Below are 22,639 nucleotides of genomic sequence, written 5' to 3'. Positions count from 1 at the left end.
TAATGAGATAAAAATTGAAAATGTTAGTCAAACTAGATGAGACTACAAGATTAATTGAGACTCTTGTTGTGAAGAACACCTCAATAGAAGAGAAGATCAAGAATCTCGAGGTTGAGCTTAGTCAAGCTAGAACTCAAATAGAGATGATATTTAGTGCAAAGCTTGATGAGGTATTGAGTGCTCAAAAACCTAGTTCTAATAAGATTGGCTTAGGATATGATGTTTCTTCCTGCCCCTCCTCTTCCACGGCTTCTAAATTAAGGACTGTCTTTGTGCCTCAATTTGTGAAAGGTGATAAAGGTATCAAATCTATAACTGATTTGTTTAATTCTAAATCTTTTGTTAGACCTCACTCTAAGAAGTCTAGTAGTCCTAAAACTGCTCATGTTTGTCACTATTGTGATGTTTCTGGACACATTCGCCCTAATTGCTTTAAGTTGTATCCTCAGAATTAAGTGTCAAAACCGTTACAAGTTTCCTCTCAAGAAACTAAACCTTTGTTTAGAGAGCTATTAAAAGTTTTAAGCTTTTTAACTCAATTTCAGGAGAATTCTAATTCTTTTATATTCTTTAGTAGACATACTAGGACACGTGTTTTTTTATCTTCACGGCCAAAGACTTGTGCTGTGTGGGTGAGAAAAAAGCCTAAGACTTAATTGTCTTTTTTATCTGTCCTCTACTTTAATTCTTTCTATTTAAAGTAGGACTTTCTTGCTTGATTTTAAAGAGCCTAAGAATAAGGTTTATTTTAAAGGCCGTCACATAAGAGAATACAAGAGAACACATGCAAAAGGTGACCGAAACCTTATTCTCTCTAAAAGTAGCTACTATGTCTTTGTGTCTTAGGATTTTGTAACCAAGTGCTTCTTGATTTTCATTGTTGATGAAGTGAAGAACTTTGCAGCCAACATCCTTCTTTCTCAAGTTGATGAGTGAGTCACGTACTAGGATTCGTGCAAAGGAGTTAGTCACGTACTGGAATCTGTGCATCAAAAAGGTGGCGTTCATATATTAAAGAGTTTAGAAGTTCTGAAGCGGTAAAAATTTTTTGCTGTAATTTCATTTACGAAGATTGTAGAGTCTAGGGACAAAGGTTTTGTACTAGATCTAAAATTTCTCTTTACTATAGTGGATTGCTTTTCGGGAAGGTTTTCCCTCAGATTTTTTTACTATGAAATTAGTTTATTTCATTGGTTTTCCTAAGTCATCATATCTTGTCTTATTTACTTTTCCGCTGCATATGATATTAACATGATAGAAATGTTTGTTTGATTTAACAAGTTTTATTCATAATAAATCTAATTAACAATTTAGGTTTAAAACTTGTTAATTCTATCAACTGGGGTCTAAATTTCCCAACACTGAATAATACAAAAATTCATCAACCTAAAGTAGAGATATAAGAAAAAAAAATTTAATCTACCAAAAATGAGAGAGAGAGAGAGAGAGAGAGAGAGAGAGAGAGAGAAATAACCTTTTCTTTGTGGAAAAACTATGAATAAAATGGAAAAAATAATTATAAATTTATGGTAAGAGGAGGGGAATAAGAAATGCAAAAAATAAAGGAAGATAAAGGGATAAAGGAAAAGTGATACTAAGATAGATAATAGTGTGGAGATGAAAAAGTAAAAGGGATGGGAAAAATTAGAAAAAGTATAACAATAAGTTGAGAAATTAGTAAGAAAAAAGTTTAAAAATAAGAAAGAATGTTGAAAATAGGTAAATGATGTGGCTCAACATGAGTGTAGAAATAACTTTTAGATATATATAGACTATGACCAAGCTTTTCAATAGCCTATCCTCAAATTAATGTAGTAATGGCATCTTCTTGGTATCAAGCTTGTTCTAAATTTCTTAAGCACCATCCAATTTGTGGATATATGTCATAGTGCTGCCATTTTCTCTTGTCTAATCTCTTTACTTTGCTTTTGAATTTGGCGTAGTTTAATTCCAAGTTCTCTGAACTAAATATCAATTAAAATTTTGGTTTGAAAGGCTTGTTGAATGGATCAAACGCTAAAATGACTTGAACATACTGGAAAAAGTTGTTATAATCAAATGTTGTTGTTATGTGCTCTCTATAATTGAAGGATCATGTAAGTGCTTTGATTGGATGATATATATGAAAAGCTTTAGGAAGTCTTAATTAGAGTCAAATGTTTGACAGCTTAACCGAAGAGAGAATCATTTCTCATCTCAATAAGCCAAGTTCCATTCTGATTTCTGTCCCTCCCTTCAATATAATTGACTACATAACTTATTGGATAAATTACATATTTAGTCCTTATCCTTTACATTATATTTCAATTTAGTTTCTAATATTTCAATTGTGTCAATTTAGTCCCTATAACCTTTCAATAGCGTGTCAATTTAGCCCCTGCTGTTATCTCTTGGATAGAAAAGTCTAACGTGTCAAACAGCCTAAATAAAAAAATAAAAAATTGCCACATCAACCGCAACTTGGACTAACATATCAGTTTTTTTTTTTTTTTTTTTTTTTTGTGGTAGAGAACACGTCAGTTTTTTTTAGAAAACCCAAATCAAATCTTTTTAATCTGATTCAGAATTTGATAGGTAGCTTTACATAACTTGCTAAGATCACTATTGCATTCATTCCCTAGTTACTGTTTCTCATATAGCTTTCGAACAAAAATAATTCACTCCAACTAGTCAAAAGGATGACTACTTAAATCCAAAGCTCCTTGAGGCTAAATAAAGCTTCTCTCACAGCAAGCGAAATGATCGTTGTTTTATGAGAAAAGTCTAGTTAAAGTCACAGCCAAGTAAAAAGGCTTGCCATTTCTTGCTTTACACAAAATACCACCTCTGTCTTCCTTTGTTGCTCCTATATCCACGAGTATAGAATTGCTTGAAAATCTGGAAAAAAAAAAAAGTGTCATAAAAAGACCTTTAATGACATCAAATTAAAGCAAAAGCAGATGAGTAGTTTTAAACAAAATTATGGCTGCACTACTACTTCCAATTTACCTATCATGGAAGATATTGTACTCTTACACACTGGTACTATCCTCCATATATATGTTGTCATTGATCAAAGACTAATAATAGCTAAGGTTCTTAGCTAGAAAGTTTCAAATAGCATTCCAAGGTATTAAAGAAAATCAAGAAATAAATACAATTATAACAAGAACAAATTGTTCCCAATATATTGCTCTTAAAATACTAGCACAAGGAAAATTAAGAATGAATGTCCTAAATAAGTGAGGGTTGTTCAGAATCAAAGGGTTACCTTAAGAGTTTTCACCAAAAAAAAAATCAAATTGGAGAACCATATATGGTGAAGGAAATTGGGGCTCTCTATCTCCTTGTACCCAAAAAATTTGTACAATTAAAAGGGAACCTTAAAGGTGAACAAAAAGGAAAACAAAAAGATAAATTTGCCTAAAACTACACCAAAAGTCAATACCAGCTCAAACTGAACTTTCACTTTCTGGTCCATTCCAAACAAACAAGAGATAAAAACCTAAGAGGAAGATAATACCGAAAGAGAGAGATATTAGCAGCAGATCGGCGACTCCGTCGGCCCTTAGATCCAATCGTTGCCGTCAGTCATCACCTTCGGTATAATTTTTGTCCACTGTAGTGCTTCACCTTTCTCTCTAAAGGACCAAACGTGAAGCAATTGTGATTGTGAGTTAGAGATTTTTGTTGTTTATTGAGGAAAGGGATTTTTTGTTCTTGTTGACAGACGTGAGTTAGGGACTCACTTATTGTTTTTTTGTATTCTAATTTAAAATTATGTTGATATTTCATAAAATAAAATTACAAATGTTGACATGTTAGTCTAGGTAGTTGATGTGGCAATAATTTTTTTATTTATTTACGTCATTTGACATGTCAGACTTTTCTATCTAATAGATAACGGCAGAGATTAAATTGACACGACATTAAAAGGTTAGAGACCAATTTGACACAATTAAAAGGTTAGGGACTAAATTGAAATCTGGTGTAAAAGATAGGGACCATTTATGTAGTTTACCCCAACTTATTTTAAGAGTTTACTAATAGTTATAGGGATCAGTTAATTTGTCTATTGGTAACATGACATGTTGTTCTCCTAATATTTTTATAAAAATCTTTCACGTGTTATAAAATTGTTTGGTAATGTATTTTGTCGTAGAATTGTGTTATCAGGTTGAAGCGCATGATGAAATCTTTAAGAAAATGAATTTCAAGGCCAAAACAGATCACCTTAATGCAAACCTGGTTAATTCTCTGAGTAATTGATTATCTGGTCCAAAAAAAAAAGAGAATTTAGAATTCACATGATTGTTTTGATTGTTTAAAGAAGAAGAAATAAAATTAGAAACCTCTTCTTTGTAAATATACAAAGTCATTTGATAATTTGATATCAGATTAGAGAGACAGGAGCTGGTATATGGTGTACCTGGCATATATGCTGGGTCACTCACACACTAGCGGGTCCCACACACTGTGGGGCCCGCCTCTGTGTGAGAGACCCGACATATATGCCGGGTACAACATATAATTTTCGGAGACACAGAGATGAATTGATAATTGACATTTGACACATACTGAATCTTGTAGTACTCTCGGTATCACATATATTATTATTTTTATTAATTTTATCAACTTCTTTGCATGTGTCCATAATCCAAAGATATCTGCCTATTACTTTTCTCCATTAGATTAATTACATTCAATCCATGGTGATTGATATATATATATATATATATAGTTTTTACCACCAAGCTAAAACACCAATATTTTTCTTTTTAATAAGCAGGATTTGAAATCCAAGTCTATCATTCAACAACATTAAGCTTTATCGGTTTATCTAGCTATAATCATATTTCCTTATTAGAATTTGGGTTTTGGATTAAAATATTTTTATTATGCACGTTAAGGATTTACTATTATAACCATTTTAAAGTAAAGAATAATAATTTTTCCTTAATTTAAGGAAAATACCAACATCCATGATGAAACCACAACCAAACGATTGAATACATATTTTATTCTACTAGACATTTGTCCTTACTAGAGAAAAACCCTCAAATTATGAGGCAAATATTGAAAAAAAAAAAAAAAAGATAAAGATAAATCACTCTACAGTCCACACTCTAAATAATTATTATTATCTTAAATATTTATATTTCACTTAATAATATAAAATTTACAAAAGAAAAAAAAAAGTGAAAAAAAAAATTTACCCAGTACTTGATTTCTTAAAAGTAAAGTATCATACAAAAAAAAAGATAAAGATAAATCACTCCACAACCTACACTCTAAATACTAATTACTATCTTAAATATTTATAATCCACTTAAAAATGTAAAATTTACAAATGAAAAAAAAAAAGTGAAAAAAGAAATTACCCAGTACTTAATTTCTTGAAAGTAAAGTACCATACAATAAATAAATAAATAAATAAAAATCACTCCACAGTCCACACTTCAAATACTAATTACTATCTTTATATTTATAATCCACTTAATAATATAAAATTTTAGCTAAATTGACTTCATTATGGTTTCATGTAACAAACTATTAGGAGATATACAATAGATTGTTGGGTATTATTTGTTATTTGCACATGGATCAGAATGGCAATTTTGCCTTGCCTAGTTTGACTTGCCTACCCATGCTTTGCCATGCACGGGTTTTTCCCGCCTTGCAAAGTTGGTGGGGTGGGGATGAGATGAGATTTTAGCTCTGCATCACAAGGCTAGAAGGGGATGAGTTTAAATATTTTAGATCCATCTCACCCCATCCCATTCCCGCCTTGTCTCACGTTGACAAGGGTTATAGTTGTAAACACTTGGATAATATACTTTAGTTTTTGCTAAAAATTAGTTAGATTTGATGAGATGAGTTTAGTTCTAATTTGAAGTATGTATTTATTAATGAAATAGGTTTTATTAAAAAAAATTATAATTGTTATAAAACTAATTAACAAAAAGTAGAATTTTACAGTATTGGGGCTCTGTGGGCCCCAAGGGGTGAAACTGGGGCAGAAAAATCATTCCACCCAGCCCTGCCCAATGCCTTCCCTAGGCGGGCATACTCATAGGCTCATGTATTTTCTTGCAAGTACTCAGAGCCCACTTTACAAAATCCATCTCTTGGCCCATACGTAAGCTGTAAGCTTAAATGGGCTCTCCTCTCCAAACCAGATAGCCAGATGCCACACTATATCACATTCCTTCAAAATTTCCTATATTTGTAAGCCAGTATTTTGAAGATCACCAACTTCCCTAGAAAACCTAGAATCAACGAAGACCTTAAAAGACTTTTGGGTCATGGAAGAAAGAAGCAATAGCAATTGTGTGTGTACCAAAAGACATAACCTTGACCGTATCAGCGACTTACCAGACTCCATTCTCCACCACATCCTCTCCTTCTTGCCCACAGAAGAAGCCATCGAAGCCTCATACTTATCAAAAAGGTGGAACTGGTTATGGACTTTTGCCTCAGGCTTATCCTTCTATGACCATCAAGATTCAGAGCATGTCACTGACTTCGCTGTCTATGTGTGTAAAACCCTACACCTATACCGTTCTCACAAGTTAGACAAGTTTCACATCACCGACTTCAGATACACACCACGTTTCGAGTGTTACGTGGACTTCTGGGTTGACTTCGCAACAGCCCACAATGTTGAAAACCTCTATCTAGAACTTGGTAATACAGAGATACCCAATTATGATTATTACAAGTTGTCTCAAAGTTTATGCACTCACTCGTCGTTAAAGACATTGGCTCTAAGATGTTGTAAGTTTGAACCAAAACCTCGTATTCGTTGGACTTCGCTCAAAGTATTATGTATTGGTTATGCTAGGTTGACCCGTGATATGATACGTAAGATTTTGTTGGGTAGTCCTGCTCTTACAGATTTGAGATTGTATAACTTTGAGTTTCAAGGTAAGGAAGGTAAGAATGTGGTCACTATTAATTCTACAAGCCTGCAAAAATTAGAACTAGATGGAGGTAAAGATCTATGGTCTGAAGACTTTTCTGTAGTAGTAATTTCCGCTCCTAATCTTCGGTCGCTAAGTATATCCAGGTTTATGTATAGAAGGAGGTTTCGGTTGAAGAATGTATCATCTTTGGTTGAAGCTAAACTCTGTTTCGAGAGGACAATGACAGATTATGAAAGAGAATCTTGTTACTCAAAGAATCGGAGTGTGCTAACGAAACTTCTTGAATCGCTTCTTCATGTTCCCAAAATCACCATATCAACCTGGTGTCTTCAGGTAAGGTTTATACTTAAAAGATCGCAGTTTATTGTATGTTTTCTTTTCAAGGCTAAAACTTAGATACAACCTGTATCTTAGGTTTCTCACTGAAATTCAATAATGTTATTGCATTGATCAATGAATCATATGATTGAATTTAATTGTATTTTGGAAAAGATAATATCGTTTTGTTGTGTTAGTCAATACAAGTGGTTAAATTCATCTAGGTAACAGTTTATAATTTTTTTTCCCCTTTCTTTTAATGCATATAAGAAAACGAAAGAATATATTTGAAGAAGAGAGTTGATCAAGAGGACCTTCTTGATTCTTCAGCATATTCTACCTTTATAGATGTTCTCTTATTCTATCTATTAAATGTTTCTAATTTGTGTGATTAGCTTTTATTGTATAAAGGATAATGGCCATGGTCACATTGATGATATGATTCTGGAAAAGGTTCAATCTATGAACACAAAAAATGGTTATCTTCACTGATAAGTTGGAAAAAACTTATAAGAGCATCAACAACAATGGAGCTAAATTTTTAGCTTTTTAGCTACACACAAAGTTACTTTATCTATTTTCCCTTCTCACATTCTACAGCAGTGGAGCTATTTTTAGCTTTTAACAGAATAAAATAATATAAACACTACAATAAAATAATATTTCATTCATCCACCAACTTCCAACCACAACCACCGTCAAACCCATAAAAATTACTGTACAACCACAACCCACCGTGCCATCAAATCCCATCAAAACCAGTGAAGAAGAACAAAACAAAAACTTAGAAAAATCAACACAGCACCGAGGGGCACGATTTTAGTATCGGTGGACGAGACCCATGCCCGATACTCTGTCCGATTCAGTATCGGTGGACGATACCTGCACCGAGGGGCACGGTTTCATGGTCTTCACTGACGAATCGAGCCTTAACTGATACGGACCGCCCGATTTTGCTGCCAACGGCATGGCTCGGTCCTTCACGATCGAAATAGGAGCAAGGCAACACAGTGGATTCAACACAGCCAAACCGAAACCCATGCCCGATACTCTGTCCGATTCGGTACCGGCCGACGAGACTTGCGCCAATCATCTCTCTTGGCTTCAATCTCATCGCTCTACTCGTGGGTCTGAGGCGGATGGCGGATCGGCGGCGTGGGTCTGAGGCGGATGGCGGATCAGCGGCGTGGGTCTGAGGCGGATGGCAGCGTGAGTCTGAGGCTGATCGGCGGTGGGTCGGTGACGTCGAGCTTCAGAGTTGAGAGAGATGAGGTTCAGAGAGATGAAAGCTTCAGTGCACAGAGATGAGAGTGACTGAGAGAGAGACAGAGACAGAGACAGAGAGAGAGAGAGGCTTTGAATTATTTTAATCGGGCCCGAATTAAATATTATTTTTTTTTATAACTTTCAGCTACAGTGCTCATGTATTGATACATGAGCACTGTAGCGCAAAGCTAAATTTTTTTAGCTTTGCCTCCACTGCTGTAAGTGGGTTTTTGTGGTTTGAGTGGAGCTAAAATAGCAATATAGCTATTTAGCTCCACTGCTGTGAATGCTCTAATATAGTTGTCTTAGTCGATGACTCAAACCCTGTAATAGGAGAAACAACTAATTAAACCTGTAATAGGAGAAAGTACTAATTAAACTATGTCAGCTCACGGTTTAATTAAAAAGTTAAAAACAGAATTCTCAGCCATTCTTGTGGCAACTAATAATTAATAATGTAAATCATATTTTCTATTTTTCTTTGGTGGCGGTCGGGGAAGGCACCGGTTAAGAAAGTTCAATAACATCATTTTATCAACTAGTACTGAAGCCAATTTCCTCTCTTTGCTAAGATTGATCATTCTTGTTTGAACATGGTATTAAAGCATATTTTCTCAGGCATTTGAAAACTTATCCATGCTAAGCCGTCATGTTGTTTTTGTTTTTGCCATGTACTAAGGTCTTGAGTCTCTTGACAATATTGGAAGTGACAACTTTGCCATCTCCATTGGCAGAGCGCAAATGTTTGGTCTTAGACACAGAGCTTAACAAATGGGACCTTCCAGGGATCACTAACCTGCTTCAGAGTTCACCTGATTTGGAGAAACTGGTTGTAAACTTGGTACCCTCCTGCAACTCTAAGGTGAGTTTTTTTATCAGAACTTCCTCCCCTTTTTTTCTCTAGTGATATTTTACAATACAAAGTTGATATAAACTTTAGCATTTTACTTCTTCTATTTGATCTCAACCCACTTTATTTGTCAAAGTGATTTTTAAAATGTCCTATTTTCCCGGGACAATCCAAAAAGGAACAATTTTGGGGGTTGGAATGTGCACTATGCAAGTAATTCAGACTCCCTCCCCAACAGAAGATGATCCTTTTCATCAATTTCACGACTATGATTTTTTCCCTCTTATCTGGGTATAGAGTGCCACATCATTTAATATTAAATAACTTGACACTAGATACACAATTAGATTTGCAATATCTTATTTAAACAATGAATTTGGTCCGTTTCAAATGGAGATGATCCTTAAAATTCTAGAGCCTCCTTTCCACTTGCTTTAAGATATGTACTTATATTTTGGACAAAGGAATTAACATTGGAATTTTCAACTATCTAGCCCTTAACTTAATGTTCATTTGCAGTTGGAGTTTAAGCCAGAATTTGTCAATGATTATAACTTTGATCACGAGGAGTTTTGGAAATCAAAGAGTACATTTGAGTGTTTCTCTCTGCATCTTAAGACGGTTGAGATTGTTGGTTTCAAAGCAAAGTGTTTTGGGTTGTCATTTGTACTTGGGTTTGTACAGTTTCTGCTTAAGCATGCAAGGGTGCTAGAGAAGATGGTTATATATGAAAAAAGAGAGGCTACTAATCAAACCCCGACTCTTGTGGAGGCACATGAATTTCTGCAGGTCACTCAACTAATTTTATCATACCAAAAATCTTCTCCAAATGCTGTGGTTATGTTCATTTGAGGATCTGTCAGAATTCTCATAAACAACAATTTCATATATTACTATCACATTAGTTCATATTTAGAGATTTTTCTTCTTAAACATAACTTTATGATCTAGCTTTTTCAATATTCTGTCCTCAAAATGTAGTAGTGTCATCTTCTTAATATTAAGCTTGTTCTATTACACCATTGAATTCGAGGATGTATGAAAGTGGTGCCATTTTCTCTTGTCTAATCTCTTTGCTACTTTTATATTTGTAATAGTTTAATTTCCAAGTTTTCTGACCCATATATTGATTGAACGCTTGGTTTGAGTAGCTTGTTGACAGACCAAACAAAAAAATGACTTCAACAGAAAAAGTTACCATAAACAGATGCTATTGTTAATCAATTTAAGGATCATGTAAGTGCTTTAATTGGATGATTTGTAGAGCTTATAAAGTCTTGGATGTTTAAATTTGACACCTTGGTCGAAGAGGGAATCATTTCTCATCTCAAGGATCCCATATGGTGTTGTAACTCCAACTCTTATTCCGAACCCCCTTTTTTTCAATATGAATACGTAACTTGTGTACACAGTTTACTGCTAGTTGTAGAGATTTTATTTATTTTAATTTTATCAATGGTTAACATGACAAGCTTCCTCCTGATACTTTAAAAAATCTTTCACAAGTTATAAACTTGTTTTTAATGTATTTTGTCGTAAAATCGTTAATTTGATTGAAGCATGATGGAGTCTTTAGAACAAGAATTTCAAGGCCAGAAACATCACCTGAATGCAAACTTGGTTATCACTGAGTATTTGATTATCTGGTTCTAGAGAGGGAGAGAGAGAGAGAGAAAAGTAAGATTATGCACGTTTTTATTATTTAAAGAAAAAGGATTACAGTTAGAAACATATAGCTTAATTTGGTTCTTGAAAAATATCAATGTGTCCCTAATGACTCTTTTGGTAGTACAAAGATAACATTTCTGCATGTGTCAAATATCAGTTATCAATATGAATGACTTTTTTGATGATTTGATATTAGGGACATAGAGATGAATTGATAACTGATATTTGACACATGCAGAGCCTTATGGCTCTACGCATACAACACCAAAACCTTCTTTTTAACAAATTTATAATTCTGAGCTATCAAATTTCAAACTCAACCAACTGTTTTATAATGGAGATCAGTAGCCACAGCCATGATTCTTAATTTTATTATGAATCTAACAGAACCTATTACACGCTCTGGATCTGGAAGTCAAGTCAGTGATATCATCCATAAGAAACTTTATCCATAACATTCCACCACCCAAATGGCCCTAGGACTCAGAGAGAAAACAAAGAAAAAAAAAAGCTCCAAAGATTTCTAAGAAGACATCTTGATCGGTTTGTCATCGACATTTTCTTTGACTTTTTAGCTCACTTGTTTATTAATTACAGTTACATTTTAACATACTATCAGCAAATGGCAAATAAGCCATCAATAATAAGCTGCATCAAAATGCTGAGAGTCATTGTCTGCCTAGGCAGTCCTCTATTTGTTGTTGCACGGAATCCGCTTTCATTTTGTCATAATTCACTTGGTTTTCTAAGAAAAATGACTTTCCCCAATATAAAATTGGTTGTCAATGTCCAAATACTTGAAAGAGTTAAAAGGATCAAGGTCCTAATACTTAAAAGAGTTAAAAGGCATGCCTAGAAGTCATCGCCCTATAGTTTTAGTTGCTTTGTGTTTGTTAAACAACATGGACAGTGGAAACCTCCAAAACAAGAGGCCAAAGTAACTAGTATTAGAGGATTGTGATTAGGGCCCTCACTCAGTTGTGCAGTAGATACGGTAGAATTTAAACATATAGCACCGGCTCTATAGTTATTGCTCTTATCATCATGCTAAGACACAAGTTGGTTTTTGGTATAGATTATAGACATGGTTTGAACTTCAAATCTTTTATTCGACGACAACAAACTTTACTAATTGAGCATTTGAGCTAATTGGAACTCATTGGTACTGCTAACAAGGAGTCTCAAATCCATAGAAAATTCAAATAAATGAACCAAACACTGTATAAATCCACAAATAAGACAACGATTTTTCACATGGATCACCATCCAATAAGAATGGAAAAGGCACCGGACCTAGACAAGTAAAATTGTACACTATATAATAATGAGTTGCAACAATTTTCTCTAAACTTACAAGAGATTACAACCACATCGAGAAAAGATCCCATCAAGTGGATCTTATATACCAGCAAATTCTTGGCACACACATATAAAGTTGAGCTGCTTACCATTTCTTATGTTCAGATTAATGGGGTAAGAGCCTAGCAGAGAGCTAAAAAAGGGAGTTGATAATGTCGCTAATAAATCCAAGACCTCATAATCTATTGAAAATTTTCTTAAACCAAATGCACTTAAAACATATAAAGTCCAGAAAGTATATGGCCATCACAAAATCTCCTGTAGTGAATCCGGGTGTACTTTATTTTATTTTGACTTTTGGTGGAATATCATCTCAGTTTATGTGAAAAATTTGTGATTTTGTCAACATGTGATTTAGTTGCACATAAGAGATGATATTCTCATTTCTGTATTCTCTTTTTTCTACATGTGAGATGATATTCTCATTTACTTTATGTTTCTATGAATATCATCCCATTTCTGTATTCTCTTTTGTTAATCGCTTCGTTTGGGAGTTCATAAAAGAATGGAATTGAATGTATTTAAGTAAGGGAAATGAATGGTAAAAAATAGAATGGAATGAAATTAAGTAACTTTGATTGAATGTTTTAAAATAAAAAAATAGAAAGGAATGAAAATGAAGGCAAATAAAATAATAAAATATTATTATTATTTAGACAAGAGAGCCCAATCCACACATACCTAAAGTCTAACCCAATGTCTAACCCACGCGCATATAAACTTGTATTTTCTATTATTTCTTATATGGACCTTAAAGATTTCCACTATTTCAATATCATATTTAAGTGAACACATTAAGAGCAACCACGTCAGCTCTTTTAAAAGATTCCGTCTATTTTACACAAAAAACATACTTTTTTATTTTACATTATTACTTTTACAAAATACTCACATCAGTTTATCTATTTTACAAGATATTTCAATAAAATATTCATTCTTCATCAATTTTTTATTACTTTCCCTAATGGTCATACTTTTTAAATTTAAACTTAAATTTTAAGTAAACTACCAACACCGGTGGCTCAGTCAATGGAGCCACTTGTGGTGGAGGTCTGATGGTCAAACCTCTGAAATAGTGTTTCCGGTGACCGCCGCTAGATTGGTGTCTCTGCCTACAGTGTCGCCAACACTGGTGGCTAGACCACCAAAATAGTGGCTTTGGCAACAGTCGATAGATCAGTGTCTTCAACCATTATTTTGCCATCAATAAAATATTTCGGTGTGTCGTTTCAGGGTTGCGCATTGCAGAGAGAGAGAGAGAGAGAGAGAGAGAGAGAGAGAGAGAGAGAGAGAGAGAGATATATATATATATATATATATATATATATTATTTACTATTAGTATGATTTTAGTCATAAAAAAAAGCACTGATTTGAATTAAAAATTTTAATATAGATTTTAATTAAATTTCAAATAAAATCACACTTTGTTTGAAAAAAAAAATCACAATCATAATTCTTTTATAATTAAATTATATTTAGATATATTCACAAGTAACTTGAAGCTTCCTTTCCCCTCACTTTTAACCCCCACCACTAAACATCTAACCCTCTATTTTATTTTTTTCCTTTTTTATCTCATAAAGCCACATCATTTCTCTACCACTTCCTCTCCCACGGCCTCTTTTTTTTTTTTTTCTCTTTTTTTTGATCTTTTCCTTTGTCGTAGCTTAGCACTTGATTCTCTCTTCTTTAATGGCAGCAGCAAGCTCTCCACGAGCAAAGAAAGTAGCAAGCTCTCCATGGTAGTGGTGACAGTGGCCTTGATTTGAGTTTGGGTTTGGGTTGATGGGTTTTTTGTTGAAAGTTTGATTTTTGGTTCTAAGTTGTTGAGTTTTCCATTGAAGGTTTGATTTTGGGTTTAGATTGATTTTTGGTTTGATTTTTCTTTGTTTTTGGTTGATTTTGTGATTGGAATATCATGGGTCTGCATGTGTTGTGGTGGTGGTGATTGAGTGGTGGTTAGGCGGTGTTGATTTAGGGTTAATTCTCTGTGCTAGGTTGCGGTGTTTGGTGGTGGCGCTAGGTTTGGTGGTTGCGCTAGGTTTGGTGGTGGAGTAGTTATTTTCTTCTTCCTTCTTCTTATTCTACCACGCTGAGTTGTTGTAAATGATGGGAAGAGAAGAAGTTTGATAGAGGAGAGAGAAAAAAAATAAAAAAAATCTTTTACACATGAACAGTAACTATGTATAAATACATGATTACTGTAACTCATAGATAAATTTGCACATCTTTACACATTTTTACCCCCACTGATGTGGGTGTTTTTTTTCTCAAAATGTGTAAAATTTGTAGCTTTTTTCTATTTTAGAAGACTATAGCTGAACTGGTGTGGATGCTCTAAGAGTCAATTTATTATTTACTCTATAATATTTTTCTAACATGAGCATTAAAATTCTCATGCCGAACATGGGAAAAATATACAAAGTTGAAAGCAACAGTCTTGACCCTAGCTTCTTGGATTATGCTAGCTACTTGGGGTAAAATACAAAGTTAATAAATATTTAATTTATGTATAACTTTTTAATTTTTTTATTTAAAAAGCTATATCTAATTAAAAATCTATATTCTTGATTCAGCTTATTATCTAAGCAGAATCAACCAAAAGTTTATGAATATATATAAAAGCTCTGAAAGCCCAATCAACTAGGCCCGTGAAAATAAACTTTCCCTCTACTAAACATCTTCTCGGTCATTTGGGTCACCTGCTTGTTCCTGTGGGTATTTTTATTATATATGTTGACGTGGCATATCCTCACTGGAATACGCTTAAAGAAATGCACAGGCAGCTATAACCCGGTAATTTTCTCAGCCAATTCCAACGGAAACGGGAAAGCAAATCTCGCTCCTCAGGAAAAGGAAAAGGGAAAGGGAAAACTCAATTCCATTACAAAACACAAACACTCTGTTCGTGCTTCACCTCAGTAAGTCACTGAATTGATTCTCAAAAACTTTTTCCACGCATTTCATTTCCTTAAGGTTTCTCTTTTTCTCTCTCTCTCTTTGTATTCCGACCACATTTGCTCCTTTTGCGGCCCCCTTTCTTATTGCAAAACTTTTGGAGAATTGTAAAAACAAGATTTTTATTATTCTTTGAATCCACCTCTCTTATTCACGGGAGATTTTATCAGTTGAACTAACTTGATTCTAATATGAATAAGAAGTTAATCTTATGTTAATGTTTGTTATTTTTGTGAAATCTCAAATGGGTCCAGCCAGGGGGCAGAAAAATATAATTTTGAACTATTTTTGTATCAATACCCATAACATGAATTGTGCTATGTGATGGTTCAGTTGGGTGATCTTTATAATTTTGAGTGAATAAAATTGTATGGATTGTTTTCTTTGTTGTATGTATGACAAGGTGTAGCTTATGAGTTAGTTGAGTTGTGTAAGATTTGGGTTAAGAAGAGATGGTGAAAAAAAAAAAGTCGAAAACCGAAATACCGTCATGAATTGGTTCATTTTGTTTTCAACCATGAGATGTTGGTATTAGATTCTTGCTGATATTTAATGGGGTTTTTTTTTTTAAATCTCATTTTCGTATATATTCCAGAAATGGGAGCATAGCTGTAACTGGAGGATTTACTGTTAAAATGTCAATCGCGAAGCCATTAAAGAAGTTAGCATCGTGTGTTATCCTTGATTTGGATGGGACACTTATTAATACAGGTTAGTTTGTGCTTTTAAAATTGTTAAAATTTTATTTTTTTATTTTCCATTATGTTTGTGTGAAGCACTTTGTTGATTTGTTGCAAAGTATAGTTGTACTTAGAAAAAATGAAACTTTAAAATCTCTACATATATAAATAAGCTAAAAAGCTAAAAAAGAAGCTCCTGGCAAATTGACACTGATTGATGTTTAGATATTTTCACGAGCGAAGTCCAGTGAAGTTTGGTAAAAAAAGAATAGGATTTTTCTTGAATTCCTGAATTTCACCATCTGTTTTTACCACAGTAAGACACTATTGATAAGAACATTCAGATATGGTCCTTCTTAATAGAGGGTTGCAATCTCTATTTGCATGTAGCCATCATATTCAATATATTCCGTACTGATCTTGATTCTTATTGTCCTGTACTGTTTTCAACTATATTTTCATAAAATAGCTGATTGTTTTCTTAATTTGTCATAATTTGTATTTTTAAATTTGATGACAGATGCCCTTTTAAGTGATGTTTTGGGCGGTTTCTTGAGTAAGTATGGAAAGCAATGGGATGGGAGAGAAGTTCATAAGACTTTAGGAAAGACACCACTTGAAGCTGCAGCTGCTATTGTGGAAGCTTATGGTCTTCCCTGCACTTCAAATGAATTTATTTCAGCAATCAACCCACTTTACTCTGAGAAGTAATTATCTATTGCACTTTTAAATTATAGTTATTAAATATGTAAAGTTTTTCCAATTGAGGCAAGTAATATAGCCCTTGAATTTCAGGCGTAAATTTTATTTCAAATTAATCTGCTTTTATTTTTTTAATGGTAAGATGCATGCATGAACATAGTATTGAATCCACAACCACACCCTCAAGGCCTCAATCCTGTACTTACGGGGGAGGAGATGCTTTATCAGCTAGAGCTCATTGACCTTTTTTGACTTTTTTATTTTCATCTGCAAAGGTACAACATTACCAATTGCAATAATCTGGGGATTCCACTGGAAATAATAAGCTAAGACACAGAGTTTCTTATTTAGTTATTTTTCCAGTTTTTGTCTTAGAAAATTGTTCTGCTATACAATCTATAAGCCATGTGCTCTATAGTTTGTAGAATAAATGGTTTTTTGTTTATAAATGCCAATGAGAATTTTTAATGTGAGAATTCCAATCGGAACTTCAGTTCTCATCTGTTTAACACATACTCAAAGGGTTTCTTTGCAAATTTGGCAAGTTATTGATATGAAAAGCATGCTAAGTAGTGTTGGAATCTTGGCAATTTTCATCCCTATAAATGATGACTTATCTTTTTGTTTTTGTTATTACTTTCATGGTTTTTGTATGACTAGGCTGTTCTGCTATATAGGTTCGGGCTCTCATAAAGCATTTTGACTTGCTTTCATTAATATTTAGCTATACAGGATTTACTTTGTGCCATTTGTTTGTCACTAGGTTCCTTGATGATATAAACCATAGCTACTCATCTTCTCATTGTTATGTGTTTAAAAATTTGAATTTTTGTGCCAAACTTTTGAGTGTCTTTTTACCGCTGTTGTTGTAGGTGGTGCAACATTAAAGCACAGCCGGGTGCCAATCGTTTAATTAAGCATTTTGGTGGTCATGGGGTCCCAATGGCATTGGCTTCAAACTCTCCAAGGGAAAATGTAGAAGGAAAAATTTCTTTTCATCAAGGTAAATCTTAAACCACTTACAACTTGATCAAGATATTGACTTGCTAAGATGCAGCAAGGATATCATTTTTTGTGTTTTAAATTTTTGAGATTCTTATTCGATATTTTCCAATTATAGGATGGAAGGAATCCTTCTCTGTCATCATTGGTGGTGATGAAGTGGCATCTGGGAAACCATCTCCTGATATGTGAGATGCAACAAATAGTTTTTGATATTGACTTCTTTGTTGAGGTTTTTTTTCTTTTGGTCTTAAGTGTAAAAGTCCATGTTCGTCTGTTATTCTAACTCCATGGTTCACTGTTTAAGATATCTTGAAGCAGCTAAAAAGCTAAATGTTGAACCCTCTAGCTGCCTAGTCATTGAGGATTCTATGTAAGCGACCTGACTCTTAACTCTAGAAGTTCCGAATTTGTCCTTTCATTGTATTATTCTGACCTTTGCTTTTGATAGCACCTACTGAGTATGGCATTGGGGAGGGGATGGTGATTTTCCCTTGCATGATTATTGATTTGCCCATGTATACTTGCACTTTATAGTATCAACAGCCACTTATATTTAAGTCTTCGATAGAACATAGAAGAGTTACATGTTGCCATGTGATATATTGGAATAAAAATATATTAAAAAATATTGTGTCTTCTTTTGTCTTTGTACTTGTTTTTTATTTAGATTGGTGAGAAAAGTAATTTATGATAATAGAAATACCACCTAGATCACTTGGAGCTCTGTATTATAAACCCCATGAGTCCATTAAGCTCCTCAAGCCTGTGTGCATTCCTCCATCATAGTCCATGTCATTTACCCTTGACGCAGAATCAATTCGTTTCTATTGAAGTACAATACAAACTAATTATTTGTGGCAGCCACTTTTTTTTATTTTTTTATTTTTTAAATATTGCAACAATTCTTAATGTCAGGGATTTTATTAAACTTAACCTTTTAGTTTTCTGAGACTTAGGTTGCAGAAATTCAGCCCTATAGAAGCATTACTTTTTCATATATCTGTTATCTCTCAAGGCATTAACTGTGAATATATTCAATTTCCATTCTATTGTGAAACCTCCAAGTTTGACTTATTTAGTCCAAAACTTGTATATAGCTCTGAAAAATACTTTGTATCAACATTTCAGGATTTCTGAATATTAATTTCTTAATTTACTTGTTTTTTTGCTAGAAGATGTGCAATTGTGCATGAACTTAACTGATGGAGTTGCATCTTTCACCCGTGCCTTTGTTAGATTCATGATCTCTTTCTTTTCCTTTTTTTGATAAGCTTCAATTTCATTAAACTAAAAGGAAGACAGAGCAGGGGGGATGTCTGCCTTACATGACTCTCTATTTCTTGTTTTCTAAGTTTGCTCTTTTTTTCTTTTCTTTTTTTTCTTTTTTTTTTATCTTCTTCTTCTTCTTCTTCTTTTTTTTTTTTTTTTTTTTTTTCTGTTCCAGCATAATTCTTCACGAAGGGATAAAGGAGTCTATTCCACTAATATTACTGTCTTTTGAAAAGCTGTCATGTAATCCTATTTAATATCTTTGTGATTGATACTTGATGTTTCACACAAATCCCTGCATTCAACCATGGTCCATGGGTATATGTATTGCCTGTTTGGTATAGGTTAATTTTTCAGCTTTTAGAAAATGGTTTGTCTGAAAAAGATGTACCTAGAAAAATTTGAGGTTTAAAAAGTCTGTACTTTGAAACAGTTCGGTTTCAAAATGGGATGCCAAATGGGCATGTGTTCTTGTTCACATTTTTGGAGGGTTGACCATATTATTATCCCTCAGAGCATGAATTACTTGAAATGGATTCTAGATATAGTTTTATGTTTTATTCTAGTGATGACAGGTTTGTTACTGTCTTCTATCAGATGAGCATGGTTATTTAGTTGTAAGGGTTAATATGATGAGGATTTCCATAATAATTTCTTAGGTTTTTTTTCTTAATTCTTGTATATTTGGTTGTCAGACCAGGTGTTACCGCTGGTAAGGCTGCTGGAATGGAAGTTGTTGCTGTACCATCCATTCCCAAACAATCCCATCTTTACACTTCAGCAGATGAGGTGATCAACTCTCTGCTTGATTTGAAACCTGAAAAGTGGGGCTTACCTCCATTTCAAGATTGTAAACTTCTCTCTACCTTTGTTTCAACCATGTTAAGTCAGTTCTATATGTATCAACCATTTTTAACAGAGCTATTGATATGTTTTGCAGGGGTAGAGGGTACTTTGCCAATAGAATCCTGGTACATTGGTGGACCTGTCATTAAGGGGCTTGGTCGGGGCTCAAAGGTACTTGGGATTCCTACAGGTATGTAAAAATCCCCCAAAAATTTCATTTTCTTTTTTTCTTTTTTTGGATGAATGAGAGACTTTTTTTGCAAAAAAATAGAACATTTTGTACAAAGGCTCATGGAAAACAAGCAGCAGTAAAGAAACAACAAAAAATTACAAGAAAACTACTAGGTATTAATATTCCAAGCTACTTTCCAATTACAACAGATGCTTCTATTCCTTATAAATTTGGGATATTCTAGAAACCACCAATCCAAGCTTGAATATCATCTTTGATCTCCTTCAACAACTTTTCATCAGTTTTCACCTGGTTGTTATAGACACTTGCACATCTTTGAAGCCAAATACTGTAAACAGTGGCTGCAAAAGCAAGTTTACATGCTAGCACTCTAAAGCGTTTTACTTTAACTCTTATACACTTCCCAGTGTACTCAGGTTGGCTTTATTTTTAATAACATTTTACGTTACCTACCTAAAAAAAAAACTCTTATACACCCCAAAGTATAATGTAAGGCCAAGAACAAACATGTTTAATAATAAGATATAAAGAGAGAACTTGTTTCCACACTCTCCTAGTGAAAGAGCACCCAGAAGAATAAACGGTCTCTGCATTCCTAGTAATTTCTGCAGTACACACTCTATACACCACCCTTATATCCCCATCTGGTCAGTCTGTCACGAGAGAAAGTCCATCCTTGATAGCAAGACATAATATGGACTGCTTAGCAATTAGCACTAAACCAAACCAATTTGTACCAATACAGTACTTGATAATTTTCCCTAATCTCATAAAGAGAGAACTTGTTTCCACACTCTCCTGGTGAAGGAGCACCCAGAAGAATAAATGGTCTCTGCATTCCTAGTAATTTCTGCAGTACACACGCTATACACCACCCTTATATCCCCATCTGGCCAGTCTATCACAAGTAGAATGTCCATCCTTGATAGCAAGCCATAATATGGACTGCTTAGTGACTCCAGCACTAAACAAACCAACCTGTACTAATGCAGTAGTTGATGATTTCCCCTAATCTCATTCCAAGCTGAGTTGCAGGTAAATTGACCTGAACGCTTAGGGAACCACCTTACAGAATCTTCATGCTGCAAAGTAACTTGAAACAGGCCCTCTTAGATGGAGACCAAGCTCTCTGATCTGGCAGGAGGCCAATGCCACTGACCTTCAGCCAAATCATCAGAAACTTTAGCATTTAGGGAGCTGCCAGCATCCTAAATCACTTTATAGCCATATATCAGCAAAAGAGCTCTATCAGGATGCACATTTTGTCCTGAGCCTACAGCATGTTTTATGAGAGGTCTTATTACACCTTTGAGAGTACCCTTACTGAATGTTGATGGACAAAAAACCCCCCAAAATTTCTCTTCCTTTGTCTCATTAAGCTAGAATTATTATGAACATTTCTTGACCTCTGAATACATATTTGCTTTGAAATCAGTATTAATTTTACTTTCACGCCACAGAGGTGGTCTATAGATCTGTCAGTTTCTCATAGTTAGCTGGTTTAGTGGTTTCTCCCAATGTATCCTTCAACTCCTACTTTTGCTCATTGAGCTTGAGAGTATTGGGATATTATTCAGGTTATAATTTATTCTTCTTTTTCGCTTGATAATTTGTTGCATTTTGTTAATGTAATAACTTCTTTATTTTTCAGCTAATCTATCTACCGAAGGTTATTCAACTGTCCTTTCAGAGCATCCCTCGGGGGTATATTTTGGTTGGGCTGGATTATCAACCAAAGGTGTTTTTAAAATGGTCATGAGTATTGGGTGGAATCCATATTTTAACAACCCAGAAAAGACCATAGTGAGTGTGATGAGACATAAATGATAGACTCTTGAATTCTTTTCCCCTTGTCCATTCCCTTGTTAAAGCTAGTTTACAATGCAGGAGCCATGGTTGCTTCATGACTTTGCTGAAGATTTCTATGGGGAGGATTTGCGTCTTGTTATTGTTGGTTATATACGATCTGAGGTATCATCATATACGATTGCTTTTTGCAACTTTTTGGCCCCTTGCTCATTCCAAACTAGTTCTTCTAACCTTTTTCATGCTAAACTTGGGTGTGGAATGTGATAGGCCAATTTTCCGAGCATTGAGAGCCTGATAGCAAAGATTCATGAGGACGGGAGAATTGCAGAGAAAGCTCTTGATCTTCCAATATATTCAACTTACAGGGATGATCCATATTTGAAAAGCTGTGTCAAGGATAGCAGTCATTTATAAATTTCGCGAAACATATCATGCCAAAACCATCGGCTAGAATGGTGATGGAGCTGTTTCCGCTTCATTTGATAAATAAAATTGATAATGGAGCTGTTTTTTCTTCATTTGATAAAGAAAAAGGACTGTAATACTGATATTCTTTGATTTTGATGAGGTTCTTTGCGAGTCCCATGAACACAAATGGGTCTAATGTACCGTGGGAAAACATCATTTCAATGTATTGTTACAATTCATATATGAGTAGCAACAAAGAAAAATAATCATTTAACTGATAGGCCCATGGTCCTGTTTCATTTTTCGGAATGGTTACTAAAATTTTCTTCCAATTAAAAAAAAAAAAAAGCATTTATAACTTAAACAGTAGAAACACAAAACCCTACTAACGTAAGAAGCAT

General features: G+C 34.1%; 2 protein-coding genes across 2 annotated transcripts; both read left to right on the top strand.

The window, feature by feature from the left end:
- Window positions 1-5,967: 5,967 nt before the first annotated feature.
- On the top strand, window positions 5,968-10,536 carry LOC142634517 (F-box protein At5g03100-like). Its single transcript, XM_075808828.1, has 3 exons — window positions 5,968-7,238; window positions 9,169-9,351; window positions 9,859-10,536. The coding sequence occupies exons 1-3, from the start codon at window positions 6,285-6,287 to the stop codon at window positions 10,189-10,191; spliced, it is 1,470 nt and encodes a 489-aa protein (XP_075664943.1). The 5' UTR covers window positions 5,968-6,284; the 3' UTR covers window positions 10,192-10,536.
- Window positions 10,537-15,018: 4,482 nt separating this feature from the next.
- LOC142636946 (bifunctional riboflavin kinase/FMN phosphatase) lies at window positions 15,019-22,512 on the top strand. Its single transcript, XM_075811239.1, has 11 exons — window positions 15,019-15,289; window positions 15,922-16,037; window positions 16,527-16,713; window positions 17,581-17,711; window positions 17,829-17,898; window positions 18,018-18,083; window positions 19,678-19,832; window positions 19,923-20,018; window positions 21,673-21,824; window positions 21,909-21,992; window positions 22,098-22,512. Exons 1-11 carry the CDS (start codon window positions 15,102-15,104, stop codon window positions 22,242-22,244), a joined length of 1,392 nt encoding a protein of 463 aa, XP_075667354.1. The 5' UTR covers window positions 15,019-15,101; the 3' UTR covers window positions 22,245-22,512.
- The last annotated feature ends 127 nt before the right edge of the window (window positions 22,513-22,639 follow it).

Source organism: Castanea sativa, chromosome 5 (genome assembly GCF_040712315.1).
Source record: "Castanea sativa cultivar Marrone di Chiusa Pesio chromosome 5, ASM4071231v1".
Lineage (NCBI taxonomy): Eukaryota > Viridiplantae > Streptophyta > Magnoliopsida > Fagales > Fagaceae > Castanea > Castanea sativa.
Note: the sequence above shows the minus strand (reverse complement) of the source record. Positions and strands in the feature narration are given on the sequence as shown.

Bases quoted from the DNA above. Each gene is read 5' to 3' on its own strand.
- LOC142634517 (XM_075808828.1), top strand. From the start codon at position 6,285: ATGGAAGAAAGAAGCAATAGCAATTGTGTGTGTACCAAAAGACATAAC. The intron at 7,239-9,168 runs GTAAGGTTTATA...CCATGTACTAAG, and splicing joins TATCAACCTGGTGTCTTCAG to GTCTTGAGTCTCTTGACAAT. The intron at 9,352-9,858 runs GTGAGTTTTTTT...GTTCATTTGCAG, and splicing joins TACCCTCCTGCAACTCTAAG to TTGGAGTTTAAGCCAGAATT.
- LOC142636946 (XM_075811239.1), top strand. From the start codon at position 15,102: ATGTTGACGTGGCATATCCTCACTGGAATACGCTTAAAGAAATGCACA. The intron at 18,084-19,677 runs GTAAGCGACCTG...TTTGGTTGTCAG, and splicing joins CTAGTCATTGAGGATTCTAT to ACCAGGTGTTACCGCTGGTA. The intron at 19,833-19,922 runs GTAAACTTCTCT...TATGTTTTGCAG, and splicing joins CTTACCTCCATTTCAAGATT to GGGTAGAGGGTACTTTGCCA.